General features: G+C 56.5%; 1 protein-coding gene across 2 annotated transcripts; it reads right to left on the bottom strand.

The window, feature by feature from the left end:
- Nucleotides 1-1304: 1304 nt before the first annotated feature.
- On the bottom strand, nt 1305-21098 carry IRF4 (interferon regulatory factor 4). Of its 2 annotated transcripts, none has more exons than XM_056107771.1 (9): nt 21060-21098; nt 19643-19895; nt 18477-18663; nt 17085-17173; nt 16072-16213; nt 13049-13156; nt 9153-9506; nt 5018-5130; nt 1305-1959 (listed from the first exon to the last, which is right to left on the bottom strand). In XM_056107771.1, the coding sequence occupies exons 2-9, from the start codon at nt 19865-19867 to the stop codon at nt 1816-1818; spliced, it is 1362 nt and encodes a 453-aa protein (XP_055963746.1). In that variant the 5' UTR covers nt 19868-19895; nt 21060-21098; the 3' UTR covers nt 1305-1815. The 2 variants fall into 2 exon arrangements, with proteins under 2 accessions (XP_055963746.1, XP_055963747.1); XM_056107772.1 differs by having other exon boundaries at nt 16072-16210.
- Between the last annotated feature and the right edge of the window lie 1366 nt (nt 21099-22464).

Raw genomic sequence — 22464 nt, 5'->3', positions numbered from 1 at the left:
GGGGCAGAAGAAGCAGGCTCTTTTCGTTTGGATCCTTCTCTGCTGTTCATGCTCCCTTGGGGTTATTTTATCCATGAAATGCCACTTCAAAATAATTGAAGAGGAAAAGACCCGCCAACGCTTCAATGGCTGGCAAACCCAGACAAAGACTCCGACCTAATGCAAGGATATCACCTGTGGTAGGGAGTGGAAAACCATAGCGCTTAAGCAGGTATGTCTTTGAGACATGAGAATGACCAAATCTTTTGCTAAGCCTCAAAGTTATAGCCATCCTGTTTAGTCATACCCATAAATGCCTCGCTGTCCAAACATCTGTGCCTTTTCTAAAGCAACAGGAAAAAAAAAAACACACAGTGATCTGATTTTCTTAAGCAAAGGTAGAAATCTTGGTGATTCTACAACAAAAGATGCATTTGGAAGAAGCCCATTCCATTTTGAGGCGCTGTCAATCCATTATTGGCACGAGGAAGCACGTAATATACAAAATAAGCAAAAACAGCCCACTGAGCTTGCAGTTACACAATCCCTGAAATCCTGTCATCTTTCCTAACAGAGTTCACCGATTCAAAACACATTGGCCCTCCTCGCAGTGTTGTCATGGCTAACCCACCGGTCGCCAAACAAAACAAAGAGGAGAACAGGGGAAATGTCACCCTTTCAAAAACGACATCTCGAGCACTTGGATGGGGGAGCGTTTCTTCTTCTTCTTCTTCGAGGGGAAAACAAAATCAAAGTGGCCATCGCTTCTGCGGAAGGCGAGAGCCGGAGGAGACACCCGCACCCAGTGGTGTTAGATCTCAACCCTAGACAGACCAAGAGCGGAGCCCTGATGCTTTTTATTGGACCAAGAAAACAGCAAGGAAGTCCCACTGACCCCAGACAGAGGGAGCACAGAGGCAGGGGAGCCCACTCGGGATGAGACCCCGGGCCGGGCAGGGGAGGCCCCCAGATTGGAGATCGATGACCTACCCTCCCATAAAAGCCTGCTTCCCTTGCCTGCAAGCCCTTTCTGCTAGAGCTACGTGGCATCTCCAGAACTTTCCTCTGTGTGCAGAGGAGCTTACGATTCAGATCTTACTTCCCTGAGACACGGGACAGCACCCAGCACCCATGGGGCGCTGCTACCAGAGGCCAAGACTCAAACGCACAGTTTCCATCTGCATGTAAGAGATGACGGGTGACAGATGGCAGTGACGTCCGTGTAAACACAAGCTTCAGTCAACGTTCACAGTTTCCATCAACCAGGACCGTCTCCTCCAGACCCCCCCCCCCCAACCATATCCTTCTTTTGGAATGAGCTCAACGGGTCAGTTCTCTCGGGGGAGTTTCTAGAGGTTGTGCACAAGGGCTGAGATTGCGCTGAGGGCTGGAACCGAGGTGCCCGTCTCTGAGGCTGGGTTAGTGGTTCTTGTTAAAGTCAGGTACTTACAATGACAAAAAAAAATTCAATTTTCCTGTCTCTTTCCTGTCAGTGGTTTTTCAGCCATGACCGGAGTGGCACACAGTAAGACTGCAGAAAGAGCTCATGGCGCAGGGCAGCTGGGAAGACATTCAGGTATGTGGGGTGGTTCCGGGGATCCAACTCGAAGCCTCCCTGCTGGCCCCAGGCTCCCAAAGCAGGTGCTCTATAGCTGGCCTACCGCATGCCCCAATGTTTTCTTTTTTCTTTTTTTCTTCTTTTTTTTTTTCCTTTGGGTGGTGGCAGGGACGGAAGCCAGGGTCACGCAGATGTGTGGCACACACTTTCGCTGGTCCTACATCGCTCGTGCTCGGAAGACAGCCAGGCTGACCACTCCATGGCCTAGAGGCCCGTTTTCATTCTTGGATGGAGGAGTGACGGATGGATCTGTGATAATCCTCGGGGCTGCCGATGTGTTCTGGCAAGTCGTAGCCTCGCAGGAAGTGTCCACTGTTTTGTTGCGCAAAATAATAGAGTTGTCTGGCTAGTAGAGGTTCGACCTTTAAGGAGAAATTTTGGAAAGACGTTACTGAGATGATCTTTTGTAACATTCAGTCACTGGCACGTTAAACAACTCCGTAGCTAAGGGGATTTGAAATAGTACAAGGGTGAAAGCACTTGCCTTGCGTGCGGCCAACCCTGGTTCGACTCCCTGAACCAACTATGGCCCCCTGAGCACCCCAATGACTCAACCTGAGCACTGAGCCAGGAGTAAGCCCTGAGGACCACAACTTGCAGACCCCTCAAAAAAAATTGCAAAACAAACCTGCGGTGCCATCACACATCAAAGCTTTCTGTCTGTGAAGCCCTCAGAGGAATTTTTTTTTATAAGTTTCCACGCACACCCGCCTACCAAACACAATCTACTTCATTCTGAATTTTAACTGACAGGCCAGATGACTCTCTGAAATCAGCGGCTGCTTGAAATGTCTCTGTATCTGAGACTGAAGCAGATCGGGTAAGACTAATCCCTTCAAAGGAAGTTTCGAGTTGGTATCCAGAGTAGCCCAGACCAATGAATTTATTTCCCCTGCGTGCCGTTTTGACAGGGATGAGGTGACCTCACTAACAATGATCTCTGATTCCTCACTGGCCTAGATCATCTGCATGCGTCCAAACCCAAGACAAGAAAAATCCGAATTGAACAACCACCAAACATCTCTCGGGGGCCAAGGGAAGCTAATTGACCCCAGATTTATCTAGTGCGGGGATTAGTGGGGATCACAGTCACCAGTTTCAACTTTCGACTTTTCCCGAGTTGGTGAGAGCTAAGAGATAGTATGCCCTGTCTACCCACGGTGCTGGCCAAACCTAGGTTTTCTATTATTTGATACGTAATGCCTTAAGCATGACTCAAGTGAATTCCCTGACACAAGTTACACCAAGAAGGAGTTGGCATCCACTGAACACACGTGTGAGTGTTCCCTCTGCCCACAGAGACACAACTTCAAGGATCCGGGCCTGGGGACCCATCCTTCCCTCACTTGGAAGACCCTACAAAGAAGCTTGGCGCTGGAGCTGACCACCAGCTTCTTAGGTTATTGGTTCATACCAAGTTGATCTGCTCATTTGACAATCCTAGCTGTTAACACGATGTCAGTTATTTTATCAATAATGACATCAGTCACCGGAGAGATTCCAAGAGAAAGCTCCGAAGCCAACGGCTCCTTTTGTTGGTTTGTTTTTGTATTTACAGTCAAGAAAGGGAGGTTTTGTTTGGGCCTCGGCTGTGTTTCATTTCACAACAAAGCACCAGAGAGCACGAAATAGTGCTTTATTTAAAAGCTAGCACCTCATCCTATTCTTCTATTATTCGATGTATGGTCCATAAACAATTTCCCTAAATAATTTAATGTTCTCAGAGCAGACATTTGACCTGAATGCTGATATCCCTAGAAAGGACTTTTCCTGTTACTGTGAGTTATACTGTTCCGTAACCTTGTTTTTTGGTTCTGTTTTGTTTGTTTTTTGGTTTTTGTCTTTTTGAACCACATCTGGCAATGCTCAGGAGTTACTTCTAGTTCTGCACTCAAGACTTACTCCTGGCGGTGCTCAGGGGACCATGGGCGATGCCAGAGATTGAACCTGGGTCGACCACGTGCAAGGCAAACGTCCTCCGCACTGTACTACCGCTCTGACCACCATCTGTAACCTTTGAAGTTATGCAACTAGGTGCAATGTTCAACACAAAACCTTAGGTAACAAAACTCTTAGTTTCTCTGATAAATGAGTGCTAGACATTAGCCATAGAAACCTCTTTTTTTTTTCACTTCTTCTTTTCGGGGGGAGGTGGGGAGTATGTCTCCAGTGAGGCTCAGGACTTATGCCTGGTTTTATGCTTATTCCTGCCAATATGACTCTTGGCATTGCTGGGGACCATATGCAGTGCTGGGGATCAAACCAGGATTGATGGCATGTGAGACCAGCACCTTAAGCCTTGGGTGATCTCTCCAGCCAAACCTTTTTCTTTGCCTTCTGTGAAGAAAGATACCTGCTCACTCCAGTCGAACCCACCTCAAACTCTGCTAGAAAAGATTACAAAGGTCCAATCTGCCTGAATTCCTCGAGAGATCTACCCTCTCCCAACTAGCTGCTGGTCATTGGTTTCCAATCATTAGATAATTTATGAAACTGCAAAATATAAAGGAGCTCCAAGACATCCACGGGGAAGCTCCAATACTCAAGTCGAAAACCACCTGCTCTTTGTGGGGAGGGGGGTGCTTCCCCAGCTAGGGAAGATCACCCTTCAGCGGGTTCAAGCAGTATTCAATGTGGAGAGGTTTAAAGGTCAGCTTGGAGCATCAATCCTTTCAAATTCCTATAAACTGGAAATGGGACAATTTCCAGGAAGCGTGGAAGAGGAGGGGTGGGTGGAGAGATTAAGAGCCTTGCCTTGCACTTGGCTGACCCTGGTTAAAATACCTGGCACCACATGTGGTCCCCTGAGCATCGTCAGGGGTCACTCTTGATCACAGAGCCAGGACTAGCCTCTGAGCACCACGTGGGTATGGCTCCAAAATCAAATGAAAGGAGAGGCAGGAAGGGGAGGAATGGAAAAGAGAGGGGAGGGGTGAGGAGGAGAAGAGGGGGAGAGTAGGAGAAGGGAAGAGAAGAGAAGGCAGGGGAGGGGAGGGGAGGGGAGAGGAAAGGAGGAGAGGAGGGGAGGAGAGAAGGGGAGGAGAAAGTAAGGAGAGGAGGGGAAGGGAAGGGAGGGAGGGGAGGGGAAAAAAGGGAAGGAGAGGGGAGGGGGAGGGGAGGAGAGGGAGGGGGTGGGGGAGGGGAGGGGGAGGAGGGAGGGGAGAGGAGGGGAAGAAAAGGAAGGAGAGGGAAGGGAGAGGGGAGGGGAGGGGAGGGGAGGGGAGGGAGGGGAGAGGAGGGGAAGAAAAGGAAGGAGAGGGAAGGGAGAGGGGAGGGGAGAGGAGGGGAGGGGAGGGGGAGAGGAGGGGAGGGGAGGGGAGGGGAGGGGAGGAGAAGGGAGCCTGTGGGGCACTGACTGTCCTCCCTCTCTCATTCCCGCCCTCTTTTCCAGGGACTCCCCTAAGGCCAAGGACTCCTCACCTGTGCCGTGATGAGCTTCCGCTGCCTCTGGGGGTCAGGAAACTCCTCCCCGAAGCACAGGGTGATCTGGAATCTCGGCAGGGCCCGGCCGTGGTGCGCAAACGCTTGCAGCTCTGCAGAGACCCCAGGAAAGGCAGCGGCATTCAGAAACCATCAAGGGCCCCCGCCAGCTCTAAGCAGGAAGCGCGCGCACACACACACACACACACACACACAAAGATTGTCGGCTGAATCCCCCTGAGAGGCTCAGGCTTCTGGCCCTTAGCGAGGGGCCCCCCACTTCCCGTGTGCTCCTGAGGAAGGCGCCCTTCACCCTTCACCCCAGCACTGAGCGCAGTCCCCTGGGCTGGTGAGCACCGGTGAAGGCTGCACAAAGCAACCGCAAGGGGCAGGAACAAAACACAACACAGTTTACACAAAGGAGGAATCTCCACTGAAAACCATTCTACTGCAGAGACAGGACGAGGGCGGGCCCAGCCGAGCTCTTATCCCCGACCCCCCAACACCGCCAGGGGTGATCCCTGAGCCCCAAGGCTGAGGTCAGGCTGCAGCCTCATCTGCAGAGCACCGAGGCCCTGGGTGCAAGCAGCCAGGCCCCAGGGCTGCACACAGGGACTGTCCCTCGGGACCTGCCATCCTGAGGCTTCAAAGCTCTCCACCCCCTGGGCACCCGAGCCTGGTTTCTAGCTAACTCAGAGGACTCCGTGGCTTCCTGCCTCCGACTTCCTCCTTCTGCTGCTCCCAGAATTCAAACCTAACGGCCACGAAGGTGCCAAAGGTGCCCTCAGCACCCAGGCCCGAGACGGCACCGACACCCGCTCACCCCGGGAAAGGGAGGAAGCCCAGGGTCCGAGGCGGGCAGACAGGCCACGATGCGGGGTGGGGGCGGGGCGCTCCTTCGGGACCCAGAAGCTCCCCATGGACTTTTGAGACAGGCCTGGACCCACAGGCGGGAAGGAGCCAGCTCAGAGTCACCCAGGAGAGAGAGAAACCCTGAGTGACAGAAAGCCCATGCAGGTGATGCCGGGAGCCACCCAGAAAGTTCTAGTTTCCCGAAACGGGCAAGTGACAAAGTTCGAAATGACTCGTTGGAGCTCAGTCCCTGGGGCGTATCCTTGCAAGACACGAAATCTCTGAGGGAGGATGCAAACCCGGGAAGAATGTCCCCAATGGCACAGACAGAATCCCCCGCCCTTCCTCCCCAGGGTGCCTGGGTCTGAGGGTCCCCTGCGTTTGGGGCAGAGGATGGGGGCTGGGTCACCTTGGCCTTTCTCACCCAGCTGCTGCCTGCAGGTGGGAGACTGGGGGCATGCTCTAGGGACCCGAGACTCGGTTCTTCCTGTTCTTGTGAGTCACTGGGGGACAGGGGGCTCGTGGGGGGGCACCAAGAGAAAGTCTGGATTCACTGACCCCCCCTCCCCCCGACACACACACACAAAGGCGGAGCCCAGCCGCAGTGCTGGAACACAGAGGTTGCAGGTCTTCCCCGAGAGAAAGACCCTCGAGGGGCAGCATGCTGGGGATGGGGGCACACAGCCCCCTCGACCCCTCCCCACAAACCGAAATTCAGCGCGGCTGTCTGAAGGGGACGCTCAGCTGCGGCCAGATGGAGGGAGGCAGGGAAGCGGCTTCCTCCCTCCCCACAGGGAGTGGAATCATCCCCCCTGCACAAAGCATCCTGAGGACCTGGCACCCGAGACGCAGGACAGGGCTCAGAGCATCTGGGCTGGACCCTGGCATCACGCAGAGTCCCCCCAACCCTCAAGCACTCCAGGAGGGACCCCGGAACACAGAGCCAGGAAGAGCTCCTGAGCACGGCTGGGTATGGCCCCCGAATTATCACAAGCTCCTGGACTCGCCTCCTTGGTGAAACTGCGGAGAGCAGCCGGGGAACCAGACGGCAGAGCCTGTCGGCTCTGGACCTCGGCACAGCCCCGGCACGGCGGGGACAGCAACGTGCCAAGCCGTCACGCTTGCCCCTTGGCCGCCTGGGCATGAGGATCAGGCCACGGCGCTCGGGCCCTGCTGCCCAGGCCACGCTGGCCGTGATGCATCACCCTCACCCTCGCGACAGCTGCCCGGACCCGCGACCTCGCGACCCCCTGGGGAATCTCCAAAGAACGGAGGATACTGCAGAGATGTGGGCTGAGGGCCGGTGAGCCAGACCAGAAGCCGGGCGGGAGGAGAGTGTGTGCCCAGCACGGGCAGCTCCTGTCAGGAGCCCCCATGAATCCCCAGACCCCGTGGCACCCCCTACTCTGGGCACAGAACAGCCGGGACACATACCCCGCCTGACCACCCTCGGTCCTCTCCCTCTCGGCGGGGCAGGGATGATGCCTGCTTGAGCCAGGGTGGGGGGAGATGATGCATGTTTGAGCATTTGGCGGGGGGAGCTGATGCCTGTTTGAGCAGGGGTGGGGTGGGGGGAGCTGATGCCTGTTTGAGCAGGGGTGGGGTGGGGGGAGCTGATGCCTGTTTGAGCAGGGGTGGGGTGGGGGGAGCTGATTCCTGTTTGAGTAGGGTGGGGTGGGGGAGCTGATGCCTGTTTAAGGGGGGGAACTGACGCCTGTTTGAGCATGGGGGGGGGTGCAGGGAGCTGATGCCTGTTTGAGCAGGGGTGGGGGTGGGGGGAGCTGATGCCTGTTTGAGCAGGGCTGAGGTGGGAGGAGCTGATGCCTATTCAAGCAGGGGTGGGGGTGGGGGTAGCTGATGCCTGTTTGAGCAGGGGTGGGGGTGGGAGGAGCTGATGCCTGTTTGAGCAGGGGTGGGGCTGGGGGGAGCTGATGCCTGTTTGAGCAGGGGTGGGGGTGGGGGGGAGCTGATGCCTATTCAAGCAGGGGTGGGGGTGTGAGGAGCTGATGCCTGTTTGAGCAGGGCTGAGGTGGGAGGAGCTGATACCTATTCAAGCAGGGGTGGGGGTGGGGGGAGCTGATGCCTGTTTGAGCAGGGGTGGGGGTGGGAGGAGCTGACGCCTGTTTGAGCAGGGGTGGGGGTGGGGGGAGCTGATGCCTGTTTGAGTAGGGGTGAGGGGGGCTAACACCTGTTTGAGCAGGGGTGGGGGTGGAGGGAGCTGATGCCTGTTGGGGGGTGGGGGGAGCTGACACCTGTTTGAGCAGGGTTGGGGGTGAGGGGAGCTGATGTCTGTTTGAGCAGGGGTGGGGTGGGAGGAGCTGACACCTGTTTGAGCAGGGGTGGGGGTGGAGGGAGCTGATGCCTGTTGGGGGGTGGGGGGAGCTGACGCCTCTTTGAGCAGTGGTGGGGTGGGGGGAGCTGATTCCCGTTTGAGTGGTGGGGAGAGCTGACGCCTGTTCGAGCAGGGGTGGGGGTGGGGGGAGCTGATGCCTGTTTGAGCTGGGGTGGGGGTGGGGGGAGCTGATGCCTGTTCGAGCAGGGGTGAGGGGGTCTAACACCTGTTTGAGCAGGGGTGGGGGTGGAGGGAGCTGATGCCTGTTGGGGGATGGGGGGAGCTGACACCTGTTTGAGCAGGGTTGGGGGTGGGGGGAGCTGATGCCTGTTTGAGTAGGGCTGAGGTGGGAGGAGCTGATACCTATTCAAGCAGGGGTGGGGGTGGGGGGAGCTGATGCCTGTTTGAGCAGGGGGGGTGGGAGGAGCTGACGCCTGTTTGAGCAGGGGTGGGTGTGGGGAGAGCTGACGCCTGTTCGAGCAGGGGTGGGGGTGGGGGGAGCTGATGCCTGTTTGAGCCGGGGTGGGGGTGGGGGGAGCTGATGTCTGTTTGAGCAGGGGTGAGGGGGGCTAACACCTGTTTGAGCAGGGGTGGGGGTGGAGGGAGCTGATGCCTGTTGGGGGGTGGGGGGAGCTGACGCCTCTTTGAGCAGGGTTGGGGGTGGGGGGAGCTGATGCCTGTTTGAGCCGGGGTGGGGGTGGGGGGAGCTGATGCCTGTTTGAGCAGGGGTGAGGGGGGTTAACACCTGTTTGAGCAGGGGTGGGGGTGGAGGGAGCTGATGCCTGTTGGGGGTGGGGGGAGCTGACGCCTCTTTGAGCAGGGGTGGGGTGGGGGGAGCTGATTCCCGTTTGAGTGTGGGGAGAGCTGACGCCTGTTCGAGCAGGGGTGAGGTGGGGGGGAGCTGATGCCTGCTCCAGCAGGGGCGGGGGCGGGGAGCCGACCGCGGGGTACCTGAGAGGAACTGCTGCGTGTCGAAGAGCTTGCAGGTCTGGTCCCTCTCCAGCTTGTTGGGCCGGTCCCCGCACAGGGCCAGGGGCCCGTCCCAGTAGATGCGGCTCTGGCACAGTCTCTTGGCGTACAGGCCGTCGGGCGCCATCCACAGCACCACGCCCTTCTCCAGGTGGCTCAGCAGCTTCTCGATGTTCTTGCGGTGGCCGCTGTCCTCGGGGTAGGGGAAGAGCACCTGGTCCAGGTTGCCCGGCTCGAAGGCGTGGCTGTGTGAGATGCGGCAGCCCTCGGGGCTGCACGTGGTCAGCTCCTTGACCAGGACGTCGCGGTAGTACAGGCAGATGTGCAGCCGGCAGTCTGCGGACACGGAGCCCCCGTCAGAGCCGCGGGACCAGCCGAGGCCCACCCCGAGGCCCACGCGAGGCCCACCCAAGCACAGTGCGCTCGTGGGGACTGGGGGCTCCCAGGCTATTCTGCTAGAGAAATCAAAGTTCAGCCAGAGAGAAGCTAGAGGGTCTCGCGTGGTCACAGGCCAGCCCTGGTTCGACCCCCCAGTGTTGAATAGGGTCCCCTGGGCACCACCAGGAGTGAGCACAGAGCCAGGAGTCAGCCCTGAGCACAGAGCTAGGAGTGACCTTTGAGTATAGAACCGGGAGTGAACCCTGAGCACAGAGCTGGGAGTGATACCTGAGCACAGAGCCAGGAGTGAACCCTGAGCACAGAGCCAGGAGTGAGCCCTGAGCACAGAGCCAGGAGTAAGCCCTGAGCACAGAACTGGGAGTGAGCCCTGAGCACCATCAGGAGTGATCCCTGCACACAGAGCTCCGGGAGTAAGTCCTGAACGCCACCAGTGGGGTTCTCCCACCCCCAAAATAAATAAGAAGTAAAAATTTTAGGGGCAGGTGAGTCTAAGACACAGTGTTCCCCCTTTTCTCCCTCCTGGAGAGTCAGAGAGCGAGCGCTACCAGGAAAGACGACATCTAGTCAGCCGGTCACCCGTCATTTTGAGCATCGTGAACTTTGGGAAGAGGGTGGAGGGGTGGAGGAGACCCAACTTTTCCCCAGCTTCCTGAAAACTACCAGAACACCACCATGAAGAACTTTCTATTTCAGTTGTGGGGGTTTGGTTTTGGGGGCGATGACAATTTTGTCTAAAGTACCACGTCATGAACAAGTAAGCATGGCCCAGGTAAACTTGCATTATGGAGAAAGCAAACCCTAGGTTGAATTTCTACTTGCAAAGAAAAGAAAAGAAGGAAAGGATGGGGTTTGGAAAGAAAAAACAAAAAATAAAAGAAACAAAATAACAGCACACATTGGAAATCACCTTAAAATCTCCATATGATGTCAGTTTTTTTTTTAATTATCTACTTGCAAGGCACACAGAAGGAATACTAATATTATTCTCCGTTTTTGCTCTTCAGGCTTTTAAATTTATTTTCTTTTGCATTTTTTTTTTTTTTGCTTTTTGGGTCACACCTGACAATGCACAGGGGTTACTCCTGGCTCATGCCACTCAGGAATTATTCCTGGTGGTGCTCGGGGGACCATACGGGATGCTGGGAATCAAACTCGGGTCAGCTGTGTGCAAGGCAAACCCCCTACCCACTGTGCTACCGCTCCAGCCCTTAAATTCATTTTTGACACTCAGTACTGCTTGTACAATAAACTGAACTCACGTGCAAAGAAAGCAATCAAAGAGGGAAAAAATGATGCCAAGAGCAGAGCCATGCTTGAGGTGCTTTGCCTGGCACGTGGCTGACCTGGGTTTGAGCCCGGGAACCACACAGGGTGCCCCGGTAGTGCCAGGGGTGATTGCTGAACCTCGAGCCAGGAGAAAGCGAGAAAGCCCTGAGCACAGCTGGGTGGAGCTTCGCAAAACAAACAAAAAAAGGTCAAATCAACTGGAATCCTGAGGGCTTTTGTGTAAGTTGGTGGAATAATCACCACAGTGCCTTGACAAACAATAATCAAGATGAAATCATTTTTGAAACACTGCAGATTGCAAAAAATATGATCCATTTGGTGTCAACTTTGTAGAGATGCAGCTTCTCCCGATTGGGCATTGCGTAGGATTTCAGAAAAGAAAGGGAGCTGCAATTCTCAAATAAATGCACTCTAGGTGGATCATTCATCTCTATCAGTCATCCACAAAAGAAGGAAGGAAGGAAGGAAGGAAGGAAGGAAGGGAGGGAGGGAGGGAGGGAGGAAGAGAGAGAAAGAAAGAAAGAAAGAAAGAAAGAAAGAAAGGAAGGAAGGAAGGAAGGAAGGAAGGAAGGAAGGAAGGAAGGAAGGAAGGGAGAAAGAAAAAAGGAAAGGAGGAAGGAAGGAAGGAAGAAGGAAGGAAGGAAGGGAGGGAGGGAGGGAGAGAGGGAGGGAGGGAAGGGAGGGAGGGAGGAAGAGAGAAAGAAACAGAGAGAAAGAAAAAAGAAAGATAGAAAGAAGAGAAAAAGAGAAAGAGAAAGAAAAAAGGAAGGAAGGATGAAAGAGAAAGGAAGGAAGGAAGGAAGGAAGGAAGGAAGGAAGGAAAGAAAGAAAGAAAGAAAGAAAGAAAGAAAGAAAGAAAGAAAGAAAGAAAGAAGGAAAGAACCCAAAGTGTCTTACTCCTCAGCAGCAGATGCAGCAGCTGACACATGCCACCGCACAGTCCCTGGCCGAGCTCTGGTGGCAAACCCGGGCATGAGCGTGCATGGCTCACCCTGGAGGGTGCCCGGGGGACGTGATTCTCGGGGCAGGTTTCATTTCATCAAATGTCACCAGAAATCACGAGATCACAGCGCTATATATAGCTGCCGATTTCCTACTCAGGCACCCACACAGTCTTAGGTGCGCAGGATGGGGGTGTAGGAGCTTCTCAAAACAAACACCACCACGGGCTACTACTCGGAACTTCTCCCCCCCTCCTCTTTGAAGAGCATCGAAGGAAAACAGGCGGCGAGTCCCCGTCTCACTCAGAACCTCACACAGCAGACAGCTGAGCGGGCGGCACCAGCTCCCCAGAACCTTGAGGATTTCAGTGACTATCTTCTGCCATTGATTTTCAAGAGCAAAACTTAGATTTTTTTTTCTTTTTGGGTCACACCCGGTGATGCTCAGGGGTTACTCCTGCCTCTGCACTCAGAAATTATTCCTGGCGGTGCTCGGGGGACCATATGCTGGGAATTGAACCCGGGTCGGCCACGTGCAAGGCAAATGCCCTCCCTGCTGTGCTCTCGCTCCAGCCCCAAAACTTAGATTTTTTTTTTAAGGTGAGAGAATCCACCTGCATTTCTAATAAAATTATAAAAATATAGATCTCCCTTTTAAAACAAGCCACGATCTAAAAACATAAATAAATAAAACGAAATACTCCTCTCTCTCCCCCTTACATTCAGCACCCCTCGGGGTTTGCCTTCTTTGAAAAGTATAAGACCCTGGATTGTTTTCAGAAATTGCTTTGGAAACTGCGATGGAAGCTCAAGGACCGTCTTGGAGGCAGATGAATTATAGGAAGAGAAAGGAGCCTGTCCAGAGGACCCCCAGAATGAAGACACACACCCCCCCCGGGTCTGGCTAAGCTACAAAGGGGGTCCACTCAGCAAACTAAGATGCCCAAGGAGCTGCTTCTGAAAGAAACGGTCCTACCTGCAGAGGACGCTAGCGGGGCGCCGGGGAACGGAACTACCAAGGCAGAGCAAAGCCAAGCAGAGACCAGAGAGTCTCTTCAAAGCAGCCTATGCCCTTGGCTTAAGCAGCACATGTGGGGCGCTCGGTGTCGTCTATATTCTGAAGGTGCCCCTCAGTCACTTGGGGTGGGTGGTGCCCCCCTCTGGTGCCCACAGCTACGCCCCCGACCACCCCTGATGGGTCCCCAAAGGCCGGCCTCCTGTGGGTGCCCTGGCGCCCGGCGCCACACTCACCTGAGAGGGCCAAGGCTTCAGCTGACCTTATGCTTGGCTCTATGGGGAGTCCAGGGGCCTGGGACTCAGGCGGGGCACAAGCATAAAAGGTTCCTGTCACCTGGCAACCTGCATTTGCAAAGAGAAGTCAGAAGATGTGTAGACGGGAGCTTGTCCCGATGCAAACACACCAAGGCCCCCGAGGCCCAGCGGGGATGCTGCCTCTCTTTGGGACTGTCCCTGGGAGAGCGCCAGCCCCCTGGGACGGGAGGGTCTGGGCCCGTGAGACATGAGTACTGGTCTCCCCAGGAGGTGAACACAGGCTGAAGTGCAATGGGAGAACCAAGGCTCAAGGAGGCAGGAGAAAATGCAAAAATCACCCTCTATATCCTTCCTTCCTTCCTTCCTTCCTTCCTTCCTTCCTTCCTTCCTTCCCTCCCTCCTTCCTTCCTTTCTCCCTCCCTCCCCTTCCTCCCTCCCTCCTTTCCTCCCTCCTTCCCTTTCTTCCTTCTCTCCTTCCTTCCTTCTTCCCTTCCTTCCTTCCTCCCTCCCTCCCTCCTTCCTTCCTTCCTTCCTTCCTTCCTTCCTTCCTTCCTTCCCTCCCTCCCTCCCTCCCTCCTTCCTTCCTTCCTTCCCTCCCTCCTTCCTTCCTTTCTCCCTCCCTCCCTCCCTTTCTTCCTTCTCTCCTTCCTTCCTTCTTCCCTTCCTTCCTCCCTCCCTCCTCCTTCCTTCCTTCCTTCCTTCCCTCCCTCCTTCCTTCCTTTCTCCCTCCCTCCCTCCCTCCCTCCCTCCCTTTCTTCCTTCTCTCCTTCCTTCCTTCTTCCCTTCCTTCCTCCCTCCCTCCTCCTTCCTTCCTTCCTTCCTTCCTTCCTTCCTTCCCCTCCCTCCCTCCTTCCTTCCTTTCTCCCTCCCTCCCTCCTTCCCTTTCTTCCTTCTCTCCTTCCTTCCTTCTTCCCTTCCTTCCTCCCTCCCTCCCTTCCTTCCTTCCTTCCTTCCTTCCTCCCTCCCTCCCTCCCTCCCTCCCCTCCCTCTCTTGCTTCCTTGCTTTCTTCCCTCCCTCCTTTCTTTCAGGTGAATTCATACCTACATCATCTGACACGATTACCCATGTGTGTGTTGAGAGTTTTCAAGCGTCACCCTCCCAGCAAATGTCACTACACTACAGCACTGTTGATTCTGTCCTCACGCTGCACCTTCGAGTATCCAGAACTTAACCACCCGCTAACTGCATCCTTTTCCCCGTGACCAACATCCCTCCTCCGTATCTATCTGCAGAGAACGGCGCCCCGGGGAGATGTTGAAATGAGCTCTGTTCACACCGCAAGTCCATACTGAATCTCCATGAGAGCCGACACCAAATAACCCCACCAAAGGTTACAGACTCAAAGAGTAAGTATATCAATAACCCACCCAGCTCCTGGCTTTGGGTGAATCCAATCAAGAATGCAGGGAGCATGGAAGGTCTGTGCTGTAGTAAATGAGAGAGAGGGGGTGGGGGACAGAGAGAGAGAGACAGAGACAGAGAGACAGAGAGACAGAGAGAACATATAACAGTCCAGACACCTCATCGAATGTCATGTATATATCAAATATCTCTGCCCATTCCATGTGCTGCTTAGGGGGACAAAATACTAGAGCTCCAACCCAGGGTCTCATACATGCAAGGGACAGGCTTCTCACCAAGCGAGATTCCCAGCCTAATTTTTGCATAATTCTAGGCATCTTCCTTCCTTCCTCAGGCCACTAGTTCAATAACCCTGCGGTATGGGACAGAGGTCTTTAGGACCTCCGTAACCCTGATTAATCAATCAATCCTCTGTGATTGGCTATGCTGTGATATGGAGAGAGGAACTTCGGGTCACTCCAGAAAGGCCATCACTCAGGCCAGTCGTGAGTGATTGGAAAACCACGGCCATGCATCCACTCAGTTGATCTACGCAGTAATGGTTGGCTCACCAATTCCACCAGCCAAGAGCAGCCCGAATGTGACCAGAAAGGGGGAAGCAACCACATTGGGGAAGAGTACGTGCTCCGAGAACATACTAGAGGCTATGGGTATTGTTCAGCGTTGGGATCTGTATTTAAGTAATTGATGCAAACGTCCTAAAAGCTTGGGTTCTGTTGCATTGAACACAACATGTAGTGCTTTCTCTGCACTTAGCTGCTGAGTATTTTGGCTGACTAGGAAGCCTGAGACTTCCCACAGGCCCAGGACCCCATGAATCCAGGATGAGAAGAGTTCCTCAGGATTCGGCATCAGCTTCTGCAACCTTGTGTGGATTTCTAGAACATCTCTCCTGGCACTTGTCCCTTCCTTTCTCATCATCATCATCTCTAGTCCTGAACAATTGCCATGGAGTCCCCTGAATTAAGAACTCCAGAATGTCCTGGCGTCTCTTCGGAGGAGAGTTTGGGGACAGCCTGGGTGCTCCCTTGTTGGCGATACATAGACAGCAACAGCCCAGGGAGATTAAAAAGCTCTTGATCAATATTAAGGATCGATCCAGGAGCAAGAGCTGCCCCAACCCACAAGTTTGGGCCCAAGATTCAAGGTAAAGCATCAGACAAAAAGATGGAAAATGTCAGGCAACGGGGAATAATGATTTACTGCGGAACTGGGCTGACAGAACTACTCTATTACAGACGACTGGAGAAAGAGCGTGTCAACTGGACGTCCCCAAAGTAGAGAGGGCTGGGCTTTGAACTGAGGGGGCAGTTGGCACGGAACTCCAAGTCTGGCTTTGGTGAGTAATTCTGAATATATTTCAACCATTCTATAAGCTCTTAAAAAAAATAAAACCCTGGGTTGATCATTCATTGCCTGGCCTGCTCTCTGGAGTGTTTCAGTGTCCCGAGGTGTATCCCTGATCCTTGGCACCCCCATCCCTGTTTGCATGTGGGTCTCCCAAAGCTCAGAGGTGCCGACAAGCAGGAAACTGCTATGTAGAATCCCAGCAGGACCCGCTAAGTTCGCCCAAGGCCGGGGGCCTCTGTCGGGCGGGGGGGAGGGGAGAGAGGGGACGCCACGCCACCATGCTCCTTACCATTTTCACAAGGGGGGCCTTGCCAGGGGTGGCCTCGGGGTCCAAACATGGAGCACTGATAGGGGATTTCTGGGTGTGACTGATCGGGGACATACTCCCTCCAGCTCCGCTCATGGGGTGCCATGACGTAGTTTGAAACCTGCTAGAGGAGCACAAAGGTGGAGCTCAGGTGACAAGCAACACAGTAAGGTCGGGGAAGGGCTGGAGGGCAGGCGGGCACAGGTGCACGCGGCACACACATGCACACATGCACACAGAGACGCACACACACAGACACACGCGCACACAGAGACACACGTGCATACACATGCACACAGAGAAACACACGTGCATGCATGCACATACACAGACACACACGCACTCCACACATCACACACACACACACACACACACACACACACACACACACACTCTTATTTTACTACTTCCTCAACTTGGAAGTCTCTTGTTTGGCTGTTCGCCGTATCACTTTATCATGTGGAAACGGCTTTGGCAGGGAACGGCTCTCCTCACATTAGGTGGAAAACAAGCCTCCAAGAGGCGAAAACGCACAATGGAGACAGTGTTCAAAAGACACGGTCAGGGCAACGCTTCATCATATGGTTAAACCTGGCACCAGAAGGACGACGAGGAAATGTGCCTCCCTGGGCCCTCCAAAGGGAGGGGAACAGAGCGATAATTCACATCGGGAGAGAATGCAGGGGTCAGCTGCCCTGCGGTTTCACATGATGAAGCCCGGCATCCACAGGCGGCCACTGGCACCGCCCGCTTCCCAGGAGACTTCAAATCAGTGGGAGAAGTCTGTTGCAACCGTTCCAAACCCCGCTCCCCACCCGACCCCTCTGTAAAATCAACCCCCGGAGCAACGCCCCATGCCCAGCCACTCATTCCAAGAGATCTGGCCGGACGGTTCCACTCCGAGCAGAACCAAAGCTCAACTGGGTTTTGCTGGTGGGCTTTCCGAGCCGTGTGGTGTCCCGTGGCCTTGCTCAGCCCACTGGCTTGTGCAGTACCTGAGCTGGGAGGGAGGAGTAAGGGCTGGTCATCGCGTAGGCATGGCTCATGGTCATCTGGGGCTCCTCCAGGCTGAGCTGCTTCGCTCCTACGAGTTTGGGCCAAAGGGAAACGACACAGGGTGAAAAAGGGAACTGACCTCACGAAAGAGCAAAACTTAGAAAAATACCTGAGGGTTTAATTCCTAGAATGCATAATACCATGTCGACACAGAAGGCACTTCCCCCAGTCATTCCCTCAGACTAATCCCTGTTTGGGCCATTCAACTGGGTTCGACTCGAGTACGATGGGGAGGAGCAGGTCAGGAAAGGCTGGTTCTGGGTATACGCCATGGCATGGAAGAGAACCACCCTGGGGGATGATGCCAAGGTCACAGATAGAGTGGGCTTAACATGCAAGCACTGTTCATGAGCTGGGCAGAATCATGGAAGGAAAGACTGTATTTTCCTCAAGCATTCAGCTCGCATGGGGCACTCGTGTTTTGTGTTTGATTCACACCAGGCCATGTTCTGTGCTTGGAGGGGACCTGATGGGGCCGGGGAAGGAAGCCACCCAGGTCTCCTGCATGAACTCAGCCAGCTGAGCTGCCTCCAGCCTGGTGACTGCTGACTTGGAAATGACTAGAGCCCCCGTTGGGAGGTTGAGTGCTCCCTGCTACCAAAGTTTTTTTCGTCAAAGTCTGACAGCTGAGTGGGAGCGTCTAAGAAGTTTGGCAATCTGGCCCAGCCCTTGAAGGAACGAACACAGCCATGGGCACACACAAACATGCAAACACAGACATGCACACACCACAGGTGTGTGTGCACACACAGAGGTACAGACCCGGAGCCAGAAATGGTCCTAAACAAACACATAAGAACTTCAACTTCCAGGGTTGGAGCGATAGCACAGCGGGGAGGGCGTTTGCCTTGCATGCGGCCAAACCGGGTTCGATTCCCAGCATCTTATAGGGTCCCCCGAGCACCGCCAGGAGTAATTCCTGAGTGCAGAGCCAGGAGGAACCCCTGTGCATCGCCGGGTGTGACCCGAAAAGCAAAAACAAAACAAAACAAAAAACTTCAACTTCTGACCCCAGGGCTCGGGGACTAAGGCCGGAGAGACAGCACAGCATGTTGGACACTTCCTTTGCACACAGCTGAGCTGCTCCCCAGAACCCCATATGGGTCGCCTGCCAGACATGATCCCTGTACAGAGGCCCCGAGTACGCCTTGAGCACTCCCAGTGGTTCTGCCCTCCCACAATACCCCCAAACGAGAGAACTTGCGCATGGAACTTCTTGCACTGGCTCCAGAGACAAGAGGCGAGTGACAGCTGACAGACGAGCTAAGAAGATCAAAAGGCCCCAAGCACAGGAAGGGCTTGCGAAGGCAGCGGTCCTGCCGGGGTCCCACCTTTCTTGGCTCCCTCGGGAACAATCCGGTAGACCTTGTAGGGGTCAGAGATGTCCAGCTGGCTCCGCTCCACCAGCTCCTCGAAGTCGTTGCTCTTGTTCAAGGCACACCTCAGCCGTGTCTTCCACGTGGGGGGGTCGGGCTTGTCAATGCCTTCTCGGAATTTGCCTTTAAACAGTGCCCACGCCTGGGATGGGAGGGGGGACGCGGGGGGGGGGAAGAGAAGAAAGTGAACCCCCAGGTCTCTTCCCCACAGAAGCTGGGCCGTGGGTCTCTCAACCTCTCGCGGCAGGACCCACAACTTGGCTTCCCCTCCCAGCCCAAGAGCACCTGGTACTCTCCTCGCTGTGCTGAGCTGCTCTGCATAACGGCAGGTATTTTTAAAAAGCAGGTGGGGGTAGGGTGGGGGAGAAGGGGAGCACCCCTGGAAAGGCCCTTTTCACCGAGCCAGGGCGAGAAGGTAGGTCGGTGTGGTGGGGCTGACCGGAGACAGGCACGTGGCTTGTCTTCCCCCACTGTCCCCACCTCCGCAGAGCACATCTGGACCGTCAGACTGAGGTCTGCCCTTGAGGAAGTCCCTGGGTCTCTCTGCCCGCAGGTGGCGGGCTGGGTCCTGGCTCGCAGCAGTCTACTGACTGGGTAACTCAACTCACTCATGGGACCCCGTGGTGGTGGTGATGGGGATGTGCTGGGCGAGAAAGACTCACAGAGAGAGGCCAGAACAGAGATCAGGGGGGATGGGGTGGAGGAGGGAAGAAGGGAGAGAGAGAAAGAGAGAAAGAGAGAGAGAAACAGATGCCCCGAGCTTCGTGATCAAGAGAGGCGGGCAGAGATCCAGAAAGCGGTTGAGCTGGAAATAGAGGAACCCACAAAAAAGCAGCAGCGCCCCGGACACCCAGGTCCCAGCCCCCCCCCACCCTGCGCGCCACACCCGGGGTGAAAGGTTTGAAGGTCCCCAGCTCCCGCGCGCGCTCGCTCGCCCCGGATGCCCCGGCCCGGTGGAGAAGTTGGGGACTCTCCACCGCTTGCCCTTACTAAGTTGCTGGGGCGCCCCCTCCCCACACACCCCCCACCCACCCACTCCCCACCAGGTTCCCGGTCCTCCCGGGCTGGGCGGGGGTGGCGGCGGTGGTGGTGGCGGTGGAGGGGAGCGCGCGAGCTGTGACCTTGAAGAGGGCCGCGTCCTCCTCGCGGTTGTAGTCCTGCTTGCCCGCGTGCTTCCAGGGGATGCGGAAGATGCTCTTCTCGTCGTTCTCCCACACCAGCCCCGTGTACTTGCCGCTGTCGATCTGGTCGATGAGCCACTGGCGGAGTTTGCCGTTGCCGCAGCTCACCGAGCTCATGCCGAAGTCCCCGCCCCGGCAGCCGCCGCCTGCGCCCTCCAAGTTCATGCCCAGCGCGCCCGGGATCCGCCTGGCACTGCGGGGGCACAAGCGGGACCGGCCTTCAGGGTCCGCGCCCCGCGAGGAGCAACCCAACCCCCTCCCCAAAGCAGCCAGGCGCGCGCTTCAGAGTCGCCAAAGGGCCCCCCACCCGAGAGGTGGACACGGACCAGGACCGTCTCCCCCATCCTCCAGGGGCGCGCACAGCAACCTTTGCCGACTCCATCCTCCTCCCCAGACCCCTGGGCCCCCCCCCCCCGACACCCCGTCCCCTGGGACTCTCGGCCGCGCCCCTCCGCGTGCCCCGGGCTCCCCGGGACCCAGCCCGCGCCTTCGCGCACAGCCCCCCGCGGCACCCGCCGACGCTCCCTCCGACGCTCCCTCCAGCGCCCCGCGCCTCCAAGCCCGTCCCGCAGCCCCGGGCCGTGCGCGACTCCCTCCCCGGCCAGTTTGCCGGCTCGCCCGAGCCCCCCAGGATCTGGCACGCGTGCTCCTCCGGGCCAAGGGCGCCCCGGTGGCATCCCCTCCCGACGCCGCAACCCCGCGCCCGCACGAGTTGCTCCCTAGAACCTTCCCTCCCCGTCCCTCCTGCTGGACAGGGAGCCGGGCATCCAGCGGGACCGGGCGCAGGGGGGCCCAATTGGAACGGGGCGCAGGGGGTCCGATTGGACGGGGTGCTGGGCGTCCAAGTGGACGGGGCGCAGGGGGTTCCCTGGAGTCACCACCAGCCGCGGGGAGGCGATTAGCTGGAACCCGCAGCTCCGGCTCTCCGCCGCGCGCCCCCCGGGGAGGCTGCGGTTCTTGGTCAGAGGGGTTCCCCACCCCCCACCCCCCACCCCCCACCCCGAGCGCTCCCCGAGCGCGTTTCTTTGGAGACGCCGCCGGGGCCACTCCAGAGGCTGCTGACCGCCGCCTGGTCCCCTTCGGGCCAGCGCGTGACCTCCCGCCGGCGCGGACCGGACGACGCTCGGGTCGGGGGCAGCGGGGGCGCAGGGAGCCGGCGCCGAGTCCCGCGCCCGGGGAGGGAAGTCGGGGGACCCTCCCGGGCCAGGCTCCCTCTCGCTCCCCAAGCTGGATGGGGAGACGGGGGGGTCCCCCAAGCCGCTGCCCGGCTGGAGGGGACTCCAGGGGTTTCCCCCCCGCCCCCGGGGCTCGGCCCCGCCAGCCTGCCCTCGGGGCCGCGGTCCCAGCCTCGTCTTACCTAGCCCCCGACTTGGAGCCGGGGCTGCTGCGGTGGGTCCCAAGTTCAAGTGGTGCAACTAAGACGCCGGTGCTGGGAAAGAGGAACTTATAAAGCTCAAAAGCCGCGCTGGGGGCGTGTCCGGGGCGTGGCGTGGGCGGGGCCGCCGCGCTCCACTGGGCCGGGGGCGTGGCCGGGGGCGGGGCCGGGGCGGGGCCAGCTACCGCCGGGCGTGCTCGGCCCGGGGCGAGCTCTGCTCCTGACCACCGCGCGCCTCTGTCCTCGGACCCTCTCGGTTTCCTGCCACGGGCGGGGCGCGAACTAGAGAGGCCGGTGGATAGCAAATAAATAGCTCAACGACAGTTTATTTGCGGGAAGTGGGGTGGGGTGGGGTGGTGGGGGGAGGGGGAGGTGGCGTGCAGAAGCGGGAATCCGATGCGGAGGGGACCGAGTTGCTCGCGCTGGAACTTGAAGGCGAGCAGGATAGTGCAAATGGAAGAGCTCTGGAGTGGAGGGGAGAAGGCGCACTGTGCGGTCTCCAAGCACGCCAACCGCGCCACCACCCCCCTCCAGCTCCCAACACACACACACACACACACACACACACACACGCACGCGCGCGCGCGCCGAGTTTGCAGAAGCGCATGCACTTGAAAGAGAAAGGAACCAAGCCAGCTCCCTTGGACCAATCCCAACGCCCTTCAGATGCTCTGCGTGCCTTAGAAACGCTCTCATAACGCTGCACCCGTTAAACCAGTGAACCTCGGGGTGACTCCCGTGGATGGACAATGCAGAGACCCCAAAGTTTCAACAGGATAGAGTGTGGTGGGGGGGGAGCAGGGATGCCCAAGTACCTAAGTGCCCACTTCAGTTCACCTTAAAAGGGCATCTTTCTCAACCTGGCACCTCTGGGGAGGGGTCCAGACTCGAAGTCCTCCCTCTTGTTAATTTCCCAAGTCAGCCTTCACAGCAAAACCATCTCGGAGGACCTACCCACCAGACTTTCACCGGGTGAAAGTTTCATCCTGGATGCTTCCACTGTGTTTAAGCACTTAGCAATCCAGGTAAACCGTCAGACCACGAAAGGGTTTCTCTATGATTTGAGACCAACGAACACCACCCGAGGTCAGCTCACAAGGTCTGAGAAGCTCGAGAGATCGCATGTTCTCACTTAGTTCTCAAGGTGCTGCACCCAAAGGAAAAACTTAAGTGTGGGCTAGAACAAAAAGCAGGCAGTGGGGCCCAGGGCGCAGGGGGCTTGGGGCTTGCCTTTCCTACAAACGGGAGACTTTCTCAGAAATTAACGCGACACTTGTTTTTAATTGCCCCCTTCTCTCCACCAGCAAGCTTTCCATGATGTGTCTGAACTGACAAACAACCCAGTTTGCTTCAAAGAAAATTGTGCTTGCCGCCTGGTTTTTTTCCC

The sequence above is a fragment of the Sorex fumeus genome, unplaced genomic scaffold (assembly GCF_029834395.1).
Source record: "Sorex fumeus unplaced genomic scaffold, SorFum_2.1 ptg000175l, whole genome shotgun sequence".
NCBI classification, from domain to species: Eukaryota; Metazoa; Chordata; class Mammalia; order Eulipotyphla; family Soricidae; genus Sorex; species Sorex fumeus.
The sequence above is the reverse complement of the archived record's forward strand: the minus strand, read 5'-3'. Positions and strand labels throughout refer to the sequence as shown.